We start from the raw sequence: 13,514 nt of genomic DNA, 5'->3' as shown, positions 1-13,514 counted from the left end.
GTGGAAGGCTTACACAAGCTGTTTTGCTTGCAAGGGGGTGTGGGCAGGGGAACGAGCAGGGGAGGGGCATGGGAATACCGTTCGTGGCGCAGGAAAATGTTGTTGAGGTTGTCATTGACAATGAGCAGCTCCTCTGTTAGCTGTTCATTGAGGATGCGGGGGATCAGCTCCAGCACGCGCTGCTGCATCGCTTTACATGTCCGGTTCAGCTCCTACCCATGGCAAGAGAACGTACATTGTGAAAACTGAACCAAACAGTCTAGGTTAACAAGTGGCAGCTAGTAACCAGCCCGGGCTAAAAATCCGTTCCTACTGCTCGAGTCACTGGCATGATGGGTTATTTTTGTCGGCATAAGCTAAGCCCACCTCAGCACTTGCTGGCCCGAACCAAATTAAGTCCTAGCTCACAGTAGCAGAGGCAAACTTGTGTTGCAGCCGCTTCTTACCTGGAGCAGGTCAAGGTCGGAGGTTTCAGCTTGTCCTGGCACAAGCTCCGTGAGCATCTCAGACATCACTTTCACATTCCCATTCACCACTTCCAACTCGCTGCGTAGTTTCCCAATCTGAAAGCACAAATACACCCATTAAGTCCAGCTGGACTTTCCACTCTCAGAGAAGGACGCAGGAAATTACCTTGTACAGTGGTGCCTCTCAAGACGAAATTAATTCGTTCCGCGAGTTTTTTCGTCTAGTGAATTTTTCGTCTTCCGAAGCACGGTGTCGGAAAAGTTTTGGAAAAGCTTCAAAAATCACCAAAAACCTCAAAAAAGGCTACCACACCGCGTTCTATGAGTTGCTCCTCGAAGTCAAGTCGCAACTGTATTAACGGTGTTAAGAAAAAGGAAACAAACTTGCAAAAAACACAAGACGTTTTCGTCTTGCGAAGAAAGCCCATAGGGAAATTCGTCTTGCGAAACAGCTCAAAAACCGCAAAACCCTTTCGTCTAGCGAGTTTTTCGTCTTGCGAGGCATTCGTCTTGCGGGGCACCACTGTATTATCAGACTATTGATTGACCTAGCCCAGTACGATCTGATCTCTCCAGAGACAGGCTTTCCCCCACCCTGCTGCCTGTGATGTATATCTGTTTATACATACGTGTGTGTGTGTGTGTGTGTGTGTGTGTGTGTATTAGGACCTGGCCATACCCTTGCTAAACAAATGAGACCTCTGACACTGCTCCTTCAGGCACATTTTCATTACTGTTGTAACTGTGGAACTTGCAACCATGGAAGAACTGGGGTTCATTTTAATGAAACAGTCACTTCTCCATATGAGGAATCAAATTGTGGAATATGGGGGGGGCGAGAACCCCCCAAGCTGGATGTATTGCAATAATATCACTACACTGTAGAGATGGAAAGGCCTAAAAAACCCCAGAAAAATTGGAATAGTGTGTGGAATATTCAAACTATATCAAACTGTGTTTTGTTTTGTTTTCAATTTTCCTGAAAAAAAATGGCTTTGGGAAAAAAACAGCCCCCCCCCAATTTTCCTGCCCCCCTCAGGCCTTCCCATCTCTACGACGCTGAAGTTGAACTTACCTGCTCTGGTGTCGGTGTGATGGGGGCATCTGTGGCGGCCCCTGGAGAGACAGGGAGAGACACAGGATGCAAAATAGACTCTATTGCTTGAGGGGAGTCTGCTGCTGGTGAATTCCCAGTAGGGGAGCCCGAGGTATATACGGTCTAGAGAGGAATCCATAAAATAAAAGAGAAAGTGGTTCAGTAACAGCTGAAAAAAAGCAAAGGATATTTATTTTCCCCCCATCTCTATTAATTCACCCAGCAATGTTCTACAGTGTTTTCTGCTCTCTTTGGTGTTCCCCTGAGTAATTTGTTTATTAATTACATTTATATACCACCTTCATCTTCCAAGGAGCTCAAGGTAGTGTACATGGTTCTCCTCCCCATTTCATTCATACAACAACCCTGTGAGGTGGGTTAGGCCAAAAGATGGTGACTGGCCCAAGGTCACCCAGTGAGCTTCAGGGCTGAGTGGAGATTTGAACCCTGCTCTCCCAGGTCCTAGTCCAACACTCTAACCATTACGCCACACTGGCTCTCCAGTAACGAGCTGGACATGAAGCCTGCAAACCTCCTTACATTCTCAGGGCTGACCATTAATCCTCCTCTATGGAGTCAGGGACGCGGGTGGCGCTGTGGGTTAAACCACAGAGCCTAGGACTTGCCGATCATAAGGTCGGCGGTTCGAATCCCCACGACGGGGTGAGCTCCCGTTGCTCGGTCCCTGCTCCTCCCAACCTAGCAGTTCGAAAGCACGTCATAGTGCAAGTAGAAAATAGGTGGGAAGGTAAACGGCATTTCTGTGCACTGCTCTGGTTTGCCAGAAGTGGCTTAGTCATGCTGGCCACATGACCCAGAAGCTGTACGCCGGCTCCCTCGGCCAATAAAGAGAGATGAGTGCCGAAACCCCAGAGTTGGTCACGACTGGACCTAATGGTCAGGGGTCCTTTATGGATTCCAAAACAGACTGCCCTCACTGAGACGCACCCCAGCCACAGGTCCCAATGAGCTGGCGGAAACGAGGTTTTTGTCTCCATATGTGCAGTGAGGACTCTAGTAAGCTTCAATGTACTGGTTGCTTTTTAAAACTGAAGAGACTGAATTAGGTCTTGTGCTAATGGAGAAATGGCTGGAAATATACTAGGGTCAAACCTTTCAGGCCAGCTTTTCTTCACCATTGTGAAGTAGGAAACCACTTCAGACAAATCCAAATGTTTCCAATAATCCAAATGTTGCTTTATCTTATAAAATAGCAAAGAAACCTATCAGCATTATATCTGAAAGCAACAGCAGTGCATCCATTATTGCTGAAAATGCTGGAAATATTCGTAATTTCTACACATCTTGAACACAGAATCTGGGCTCTCAGTTTGTTCCCCCTTTGCAAATGCCTTTCCCTCTGGTTCTTCACTCTTCACATTACACCAGCTTTCTGTTTAAGCCCTTCCCTCGTCGCCATAGACAAGAAGAAACAGCATGCAGGAGAGTGCCTGGGATTCCATGCAGGCTTGTGAACTGGATGGCGGAGAAGGGGGAGCAGTAGGTCACTGCATCTCTCCCCCCAAGCATGAAAACTAAGTGGGCTGCCAAAGGTGAGAGGGAATCCCCCTCCTCTGTCTCTAGAACAGAACTGCAGCAGGCTGGTGCAAGAGGAATGGAGCTCTCTGCCTCTCTTCTGCCAGTCCCTAGCAAACTAGTAAATATGCTTGCAGGCTAGTAACTTTTTGTGGGGTTATTTGCAAGGCTGAATTATACTCTTCCAGGAGCTACGGGCTTAAAAAGACCCTCATGGCGAAAGAAAAGTGTTAACTTTACCCTTTGTGGTGTATGGATGGGTGAGAGCATATCCAGATCAGTCATGGGAAACTCCAAGCCTTTCCTCCTCAGGTCCTCATAAACAGCCACAACTCCTGTCAGGTCTGGTGTACTACGGAAGGCATCTGCCCAGGACTGCAGAGACAGAAAACAGGTACCGCCTCACAGTCTCATAATCTGTCTTCCCTTTCTTAAATTCTCATGGGGGAGAAGAGCAGAGTGTGTTATTGCTAAGTATCTGTAAGAGCACAGAAAAATTGCATAATGTGGTATCGGGAGCTGGATTCAAGTTTCCTGAAAATCTCTGCTTTATTTATTTATTTAGCTTCTAGGCCTTATGGCGTCAAATATATGTATTAAAAAATGTGTCAACTATGTCAGCTGAAACCTCAGCCGTGGCTGAATAATATGTTTGGTAGCTGAAAGCAGGTTTCAGTGCCCTGTCTGCTTTCTTCCTCCTCCTACCTTCCTTCTTCCGACACCGGGATACATTATGCAAAACAGCATATGCTGCAGAACACATTATGCAAATGAGATATTATATTATGCAAATTGAATATATCTATATATGTGTGTGTGTTGCCGAATTCAGCTTTTCTTGACTGAGGATTTGGACTGTAAAGAGTGTAACTTTTTTACTTTTTAAGGAATGGAATACACTCAGACCTGAAAAAAACCTGGGTGTGTGCCTCAGCCCAGGTTCAGACTCAAAATAACTATATATATTGTGGAGGTCACATTTTAATTCTGTGACACTGTTTGCGTGCAGCATGAGCATGGTAGGCAGCCCCTGAAGGGCAGACACAGTGCTAGAGAGATTAATGCACAAAGTAGCACCTTGCCATACTTACATTTGAACTGACTTCCTTTGCTCCCTTCTGTTTAATTTGCTGGGAGTTATTCGCCTGCGGAAGAAGGCAACTGTGCACACTTGTGCAACTCATCTCATGCACTCACCTGTATGAGGGTCAGCACCTTGTCGTGTACAATGGCCGGAGGATTGTTTTTGGGAAGAATAGTTCGCACCAGCACACCTTCTACAAAATCCTGGCTAGCGACCAGCGTGTGGAAGCGGTGGCCACAGTTTTTGACACATGTTTCAAGGACCTGTAGAACCAAATAAGATGTCAGTAAAGGGGTTTTCGGTCCTCCTTCCCATGCAATCCCAACTGGAAATATCAATCCCAACTGGAAATTCCAGTTCCAAATGGCAGGCTGGCATAAGGATATGTTTTGGTACCCAGGGTATTTCCACTTGCTTTTGACTAAATCAAACACGCACAACATATTTTTGTAGTCTTTTGGTGCTTTTCCACTACTTAATCAAAGATTTAACATCCCCGCTCAAAGGTTATACCTTTTTTTGGATATACCTTCAGACTATCTCTGTCATTGATTTAGCTACTGAAGTAAACAGAATCAAATGATTATAATGGCACTCTGCCCTATAACTCCCCCTGCAATAGATGACAAGAAGCAAATGCAGAATACTGTTGGGTTGGGGGGTGGGAAGAAATTGACGGGTTCTTGTGGTTATTGAAAAAAGGGTATCATACTCACTGTCAAAGCCAGCATCACCTCATGGAAGTTCTTATTCCCTACAATCCTTTTCTTTATGGCTCGGAAAGCATCTTTGGGGCTAAGAACAGAAAAAACAAGATTACAAAAGAACTAGCATTGGAACAGAGACAAAATATGCAGCTGGAATTTGGCAGGCCATAAGGTTTCATCAGTTTTGTTCCTCAGTCGCTACTGTTAAGAACTCAATTCAACCAGCCAATCGAGTCTGCCAAGCTAGCCATTCCTACAATATCAGTATCTTATCCCCAAAGTGTGTTTGCTTGAATCAGAGGCAGAAATGCAGATATAAACAGGAACAAGAATTGCAAAGAATGCAAAGAGCAAGCTACAGATACGTACATCAATTTAATAAAAAAATTAGTAACAAAAAGATGTGCAAGGAAAAGTGTTATTTATGAAACATGTCCAGGTAAAGTCCTATATTGTTGTCTCCTTTGGAATGAAATGAAAGAGTCATATATAGCATGCCAGTAAGGGACAGCTGTTGGGCAAAATCAGAGAAGAACATAAACAGCCCACCTACTGAAGAATATCCTGTTTCAAAGAGCACATTCATTCTGCAAGCTTGAGATCCATTCCACCAGTAGCTTTACAGGAGTAATAGTGAACATGCTATCTGTTGCCATGTTACGGAAGATGAAGAATTCAGAAGCAAGACATACAAACCAAACCACCGTTATTTATTTCGGCATGTCTTGCTTTCTTGACACTTTACAAGCTTTCTGGATGAAACCCAAAACTTTAGCAACACCTAACATACTTTTCAACACAAGGCAAGAAGCTAATTATCTTTGCATTACTGTGCTGTGGGGTGTTTTTTTTGGCAGGGGTGGGGTGAGAAGGTGGAACGAGATTCATTGTAGTATAGAGAATGAGAAGCAGAAGACAAATGTAACCATGCTAGGAGGCAGTGGATTTTGAGGGCAGTTAATGATGGTTGGGGGCTACCGAGTGGTAATTGAAGCCCAATTGCTGTGCTGTTGCCTGGTAGCGATGCCAGAGGACTCACAGATGTGGGGAAAGGGTAGACCAGCAGATGGCAGCTTGCTGAGGGTCCCCTCAAACCTGGAGTTAGCCATAAATAGGATTACTAGCCTTCACATGAATAGGATTACTAGCTTTCACCAGACAGAGAGCCTTCTTGGTAGTGGTGCCCGCCCTGTGGAACACCCTCCCATCAGATGCCAAGGAAATAAACAACTATCTGACTTTTAGAAGACATCTGAAGGCAGCTCTGTTTAGGGAAGTTTTTAATGTTTGATGTTTTATTCTGTTTTTAATATTCTGTTGGGAGCTGCCCAGAGTGGCTGGGGAAACCCAGCCAGATGGGCGGGGTATAAATAACAAATTATTATTATTATTATTATTATTATTATTATTATTATTATTATTATTCACATCACCAATGACACTTTGCATATTAAAAGGGCTTCACAATGTTTACCCCGATAACAAAAATTACACCAATGAGCCTTGCATCTCCTGAAAACAAATAAATAAAGGCAAACAACTGCCCACGGATTAGACCACACCATCAGATGCTCATCTTTTACTCTCACAACAAATTCAGATGGGGAGCTCCTGAGTAGCACACAGCTAAGCTAGGATGCAAATCCATTTCCCCCCAATGTCCAAGTAAAATATGGAACCTACTAGAACAGACCCAATGAGCCATGATGGTGTTGTATGAAAAACAAAATTGTGTGTGTGTGCGATGCAGTCATGCAGAGCTCACGGTGGGACAAAGGCCTAGGGTTGGAATAGACACAGGGGCTGCAAGGCAGGCGCGAGGAGATACAGCTGACAGAAACAGGACAATGCAGCCTGAAGCCATACCACGTTGCAATAATGAAAAGAACAAGAAGGCTTCCTTTATTTTCTGTGTGGGGAGATATCTGCAGCCACGTAAGCGCTGAGCTGCATTCCAGAGAGGCACCACTCCTATTGCATGTTGTTCTTGCCCTTCCTGAGGTCGCCAGCAAGCCCACTGAGAGTTATTTATAGTGTTCAGCATGGATGGGTTTGGCATTCCTCAGATTTCTGGATGCCTCAAAGCTGGGTTGCTCAGGGTATATGTATGAGAGAAGAAGAAGAAAAGATTGGCAGGGGGAAATTAAGGATTTGGATGGATTGGAAACTTCACACTTCTTTGCACCTCTCTGCTATTACTGTACTATCCCTATACCTGAGAGAACCTCAGTTGGAACTGCATAATGTCAAAGCACTGAATGGGCCAGCTGAGATTTTTCCTGTCTCCGTAGTCACCAGCCTGGAGAGTATTAGACTCCCAGCGAGGGAAAAGAAGGCAGAAACAGAGAAAGAGAGAGAGAGAAAAAAAAATGAAGAAGGGAAAGGAGGACAATAAAGAAGGAACCCATTGAGCAGTAAGCTGTCCTTGTGTGAAAAGGAAAAGAACAAAAAAAGGAAATGCCAGTGAAAGAATGCAAGACAGAGTTTAATACTATGTGGAAAAAATTACGGGAAAGGGCTAATGGCATATCTGGCAGCTGGTGGTACAAAAGGCAGCTTCAAGCAGAATGTTGCTCTGGCAGCATTCTCTTCTGAAGGTGTCAAGGGACTTGGGCTTTTAAGACTAATGACTTACATTGCCAACCCCTACTCAAGAGATTTTTTCCTGAACACTTTTTCCACTCATACACATTAGCGTAGTAGACTGACGCAAGTCCGCCAGTGAGCACGTGCAAGCATGTGGATAAGGCCACTTGTCTTGTAAGCAGCACTGGCTTCCTTACCCTTCTTCTGTCTCATTAATGATGTCACAGATCTCCATGTTGAGGGCCCAATTTTCGTTCTGTAGGGAGCCATCAGTAGCTTTCTCTGGAGGAGGAAGAAAACAGACAACATCCCTAGATCTGCTTTTGAAGTATAGAATCAGAGTTGGAAGGGACCATGAGGGTAATCTAGTCCAACCCTCTGCAATGCAGGAAACCTTTGCGCAGTGTGAGGCTCGAACCCACAACCCTGAGATTAAGAGCCTCTCTTTTTTAATTTTTATCACTTTCATTTTTACAATTTAAACAATAACAATAATACAAATGTAAAACACATATTTTTTTACTTCCCTTCCCCCTTCCATAGTTCATTTTATTATTTTCTTCTTCACTACATATTCTATTTTTCCCCAATATCTTCTTTTTCATCCTTTTATATCCCAGTAATTCTTACTGCTGAATGTACTCTATCACTGCTAACTTTTTAATATGTTTACAATAATTGTGAAAACAATCTATAAAACATTCATCTTTAAATACTTTCTCATCCTGATCTCTTATTCTGTTCGTTAATCTTGCCATTTCTCTATTTCTCTATATTAATTTTGTCTGCCATTCTTCCTTTGTCGGTATTGTATCACCTTTCCACTTCTGAGCACATGCCATTTGTGCTGCTGTTGCATACATAACAAGAGATTTTTGGTCTTTAAATAAACTTACATCTATTATACCAAAAAGAAAAAGGGTTTTTAACAAATTATCTTTTAAAACATTTTTTCCCCAGCTCATTGTAATGAAATTAAAAGTCTCAGGCTTTATGAATGGCAGCTGCAGCAGAACTGAGAATGGAAGAAAGGAAGAGGCAAGATTCCAAATATACACCCCTGCCCAATAATATTTTCCCACAGCAGACCTAGAAATAGCCTCTATATGGTCAGAAGCACTGGCAGTCTGTGAGGTCACCATGACATCAGTAGCCTGTGCTGGCCACCGCGAGCCACTCAGCTGCCTTGTACCTGAATGGTGGCAAACCCAGCAGCTGCTAAACCTTTGCATCACAACACCTTCTGGTACAGGCAACAGGTCCCCATCCCTCGTCGCCAGATGCTGGTACAGTAGCCTATAAACAACTGCCTCCTGAGCCATTGCTGTTCCCAGGTCTCCACCTAGCGACAGCTTCTGACTGTAACCAGCCAACACCTGAGCCCTATTCCAGCTTTCTCTTCATGCCGCTGGCTTCTGGCCACTCGCCCTCTGGCAGTGCAAGGATTCTCCTTGCAGTACAGCATCAAAGACACAGGAGGGAAGACAGTGACTTCCTTGTTCTTCTCTTGTGTTGCAAGGAAAATTGCAATGGGGAGCTGAAGTGAAGCAACAGACAGCTAACATGGCCAGCAGCTCGGAGCAGAATCCCCATGCTGCAAGGCCAGAGAGTAGGGCAAACAACACGGGGGAAACACAGCAGCCTGTTTGTAAACTTCCAGAAATATCTACAGTGACTTTTGTCTTCTGGGTTTCTGGGGGTTTTTCTGTTGTTATTCTGTCTCTCACAGCTACAATAAACCTACCATTAAAATTATGGACTGGCCATTACTTCCTCAGAGGGCAAAAGGGCCAACTTAGCAGGGGATCAAATACGTTCCCCCCTCACTGTAGGCTCTTTCACATTCTTAAGGACTCCCAAAGAGGCCCCATAAATCAAGCCAAATCAGGAGTAAATACGTGTGAATGTATAAGGAGGAGGGGAAATCAAGCTTCTTATTTCCACATGGATCATGTCCTATGGGAGCCTTCTCATGAGAGGATAGCTGCTTGCCTTAGACAGCAAATTCTGGGATACTCATTACAAGTCAAATTGTTACATAGTATTTTCATTATATTTTTACTGGGGGGTGGGATGGGGAAGAGGCACACCAAAATGCCATGGGTTAACTCTGGTCGTACAAAAATGGAGAAGCTGTTTAACTTCTTAGCATCCAAATGAGTGGGATGGGTAACAGAATGCAATGAGGGCAAACCCAGTCTTCGTCTGATGGTGTCTCTTTCAGGCGGTGTTACTCACAGCAGAATGTTGAACAGCAAGTTGTTATTACCAGCGTCTCCACCCTGTAATCAGCTCAGCCTTAACCCCTTGTGGCAAGTGGGCCCAGTAAGTCTAGGCAGAAGCCTGGACAGTGTACAAAGAGAAAATGGATACCAGCCTAGCAGCAGTGGCACATGAAAGTCTGCAAAATAATAGGCTGAAGGAAAGAGGGAAACAGAGAACAACTCTCTCTATTGTTCACAGTAGCATGTACCAGTGGTCAGTGGAGTAGTGGGACAACTAAGCATTGCACTTAGAAGTACAGTTTAGGATGGCCATCAATTGTACATGGAAGTGCTCCTCTGCCTTTGACAGGTATAAGGTAAGCAGAACTTCCAACACTTGACTGTGTTGCAAATATCAGACAAAGCTTTCCTAGGAGAATTTCTGAAGCTCTGATGAAAGGGATGGAGACGCAGACCTATCACTGCTGTCTAAGGAGAAGTCAAGGATGCCAATGAGATAAGGAGGGCTGGAAGTAATCTGCACAGAAAAGGCTTGGCAACAATAGTCCTTGAAGGGTGGTACAATTGTACCTTGGTTTTCGAACAGCTTAGTTCTCAAACGTTTTGGCTCCCGAATACTGCAAACCCGGACCGAGTGACTGTTCCGGTTTGTGAACTATTCTTGGAAGCCGAACGTCCGACGGGGCTTCTGATTGGTTGCAGGAGCTTCCTGCAGCCAATCAGAAGCCGTGCTTTGGTTTACAAACGTTTTCGAAGTCAAACACACTTCCAGAATGGATTCCTTCCAAGGTACGACTGTAAATGATAGGTAAAATATATAGCTGCTAAAGTCATCAGATCTTGATGATACACTGAAATTATCTGTATCAGAAGCTAGCAATTTTAGTACCTTTTTAAAACAAAACAAAACAAAACCCAAAACTCACGTGAGATAATTTTAATTCTATTTTCAGAGTATACCATACTCAAATTTCATTAGGTTATTAAAGTGGGGGATACCACTTTTGAATACGTTTCTGTGTAAAAAGACTCACTGATTGAGCTGCTGAAAAGGGGGATACTTTAATATTACATTTCCCTCTGCCTCGGTTCACTTTGCTAACCTCTACCCCAATGTGAAGAGATCTATTCAAGGTCCCAAAATATTTACTTTCCAGAAAGGAATGCAAACAAACTGCACATACTCCTCTAGCTGCCCAGGAAAGAGGCTTACTAATAAGAAGAAAAGTCCCAAGGAGCAGAATTCAGCCAAACAACTAGATGACTATTAATCCACCAATTTAGAACCCAGTTTTATTATGGCCAACAGCAACAGCTTTGGAAGTTGAAACAATTCCTTGTATTTTGACGCATGTAAAGTACACACAGAAATCAGAGCAGAGACCAACACCAGCCAGTACATGGTGAGACAGGAGTGAGATTATATATTGGGAGCAACAATATATAAGGAAGGCTGGGCACATGCTGCATATCCTAAATAAAAAATAAACACAGAAAATCCAAACTGCTTTCAGAACTAAGGCTGCACATTTTCGCTATGCACACCGATTGTCGGACAGATAGATATAGATAGATACAGATATATTGCAGTATTTCATTGATTTTAATGAAAGTAAATGTCCACATGTTAAACTCTACACAACTTTCCATGATGTGTTTGCTGGTCAGCACAGAACACACACAGGCAAAGTTTTACAGCGGGTGGCTAGCATTCAGTTTAGTGGGGTTTACTGCTAGGTTTATTGCAGCCCAAGAGCTTAACCATATTCTCACTAGGGACCATAGACTCATATTTTAGACTCAGCCGCATACCTGCAACACTGATATAATACTAGCATAGCTTATAGGATTGTTGGGAGCGTTGCTGTGGTAACAACTGGGAAGCACACTGAATCCAATTTTTCAAAGTGTCCTGTAATATTTATAATTTTTATTATGATTATTAAGTTCTGAAAGGAAGTAAATGTGATAGAACAGACATCTGTCTGTGAAGATATATTCCTAGGACCTACACCTACGTACCTAGACCAGAAGTATATGGATGCCAGGATAGAGACTTTGCCACTGAAGGTGTTAGGACATGCAAACTAGGGACAGGGCTCAGCTGCCAGCTTGGGTATAGGAAGGCCTCCATGAGATTTTTGGGAGAAAGGGGCTGTTCTTCTCCTACCTAGGTAAAGGTAAAGGGACCCCTGACCATTAAGTCCAGTCACGGACAACTCTGGGGTTGTGGCACTCATCTCACTTTACTGGCCAACGGAGCCAGCATTTGTCCACAGACAGCTTCTGGGTCATGTGGCCAGCATGACTAAGCCGCTTCTGGCGAACCAGAGCAGCGCACAGAAACGTCGTTTACCTTCCCACCTATTTATCTACTTACACTTGATGTGCTTTCAAACTGCTAGGTTGGCAAGAGCAGGGTCTGAACAACGGGAACTTGTCCCATTGTGGGGATTCGAATCACCAACCTTCTGATTGGCAAGCCCTAGGCTCTGTGGTTTAGACCACAGTGCTACCCGTGTCCCTCTTCTCCTACCTAGCATAAGAGAAAGGGTGGCATCTTGTAGATGTAGACCTACCACCCCACAAACCCCTTTAAATTAATTTAAAATAGCATAAAATAGTTGACAAGTAAATTAACCCAACAAAATATAAAGTATATTATTACGTTAAATTATTTTTCAGTAACCGAATATGAAGGAAAACAAATTAAAATCATTATCAAACACACTTCTCTTCCAGACCCAAACAGAACATGCTCTTATTACTTACTAATTCAGCTTATCATCTGTTTTATGGAAACTGTCATTGCCATTTCCAGCAATTAACAATCTCTCTGACAGACCACAGGCATTCAAGTGGAAGTGGTTGTGGGTGAGTGTGGGTGGTCCAATTCTGACACCTGACAATCTAACTCAGAGGCTTTTTAAACTACTTGATAGGGAGTCTCCTGAAATACCTATATGCAAAACCCTTCAACGTTCACCTCAAATTGTATCATCTCATTGCTCCCATCCTTCATCTGAGTGAATGTGGGATTATCAGATGAAAAAAGAAAGGAGGGAGAATTACCGCAGGGGACCTCTGGAATGACCTTAAAAACAGAGAATGAGCTACACACCCACTCAAACACTATCTATAAAAGAAGTGGGCCACAGGGATGCTGACAGTGCAACAAACCTCTTCTGTCACTCTAACTGAGCATTTTAAAGAGCACCTTTTTAGACGGACGCTTCATACAGCTGGAATTTTAATCAGTTCCAGCTTCTTATTTGTAATAAATCCATGGGATGGATTTTGAGTTAGTGATATTTTTTTTAAAAAAAGGGGGGGGGGAATCCTGGATTTTACTGCTTTGATGAAGATTTACATAAACACAAAGGCTATTCATTGGTCACATGAAGGATCTGGATGCTGGGCTCTGCTTCAAGAGCTGTAATTAGAACCATCCACACCTTCTGAAAACTAACCCAGGGCAACATGGCTTCCGCAGAGAAGGGTGTATCAGACAACAGACACAGGAGCACAAATCTCACTGACAACAAACATGCCAAATTGTAGGTTAGCAAATGGAGCACTCCAAGCTTCAGCTTGTGCAAGCGTCTCTGGCTTACTTCAAAGTCAGTTCAGGAGGGTGTCAGTTTGCCTCCAGGGTGTGGCGACTGGCAATTTTGTCACACAACATTTAAGTGTTATGTTTTACAGGCTGGTCAGGTTATTTCAGATTTCAGGGGGCTCTGGTATGCTCTATAACTGAAGCATTTACTAGCTGTTCTCAAAATAAGGGCCAGGAAGGATGCATCAGTGAAAATT

The 13,514-nt window shown here is 43.6% G+C and overlaps 1 protein-coding gene across 5 annotated transcripts in view; it reads right to left on the bottom strand.

Moving 5' to 3' along the window:
* TOM1 (target of myb1 membrane trafficking protein) overlaps positions 1 to 13,514 on the bottom strand; it is a 31,187-nt gene that overhangs the window by 14,827 nt on the left and 2,846 nt on the right. For all 5 annotated transcript variants that reach the window (XM_083462183.1, XM_083462180.1, XM_083462182.1 and 2 more), the window contains exons 2-8: positions 7,674 to 7,758; positions 4,900 to 4,978; positions 4,297 to 4,446; positions 3,340 to 3,474; positions 1,543 to 1,686; positions 447 to 563; positions 79 to 212 (exon numbers count right to left, since the gene is read on the bottom strand). In XM_083462183.1, coding sequence (XP_083318309.1) covers positions 79 to 212; positions 447 to 563; positions 1,543 to 1,686; positions 3,340 to 3,474; positions 4,297 to 4,446; positions 4,900 to 4,978; positions 7,674 to 7,758 — 844 coding nt within the window. The remainder of the gene's footprint in view (positions 1 to 78; positions 213 to 446; positions 564 to 1,542; positions 1,687 to 3,339; positions 3,475 to 4,296; positions 4,447 to 4,899; positions 4,979 to 7,673; positions 7,759 to 13,514) is intronic.

This window comes from Podarcis liolepis, assembly GCF_965112155.1.
Source record: "Podarcis liolepis genome assembly, chromosome: 10".
Taxonomy (NCBI): Eukaryota; Metazoa; Chordata; class Lepidosauria; order Squamata; family Lacertidae; genus Podarcis; species Podarcis liolepis.
This window is presented reverse-complemented; position numbering and strand designations above follow the sequence as displayed.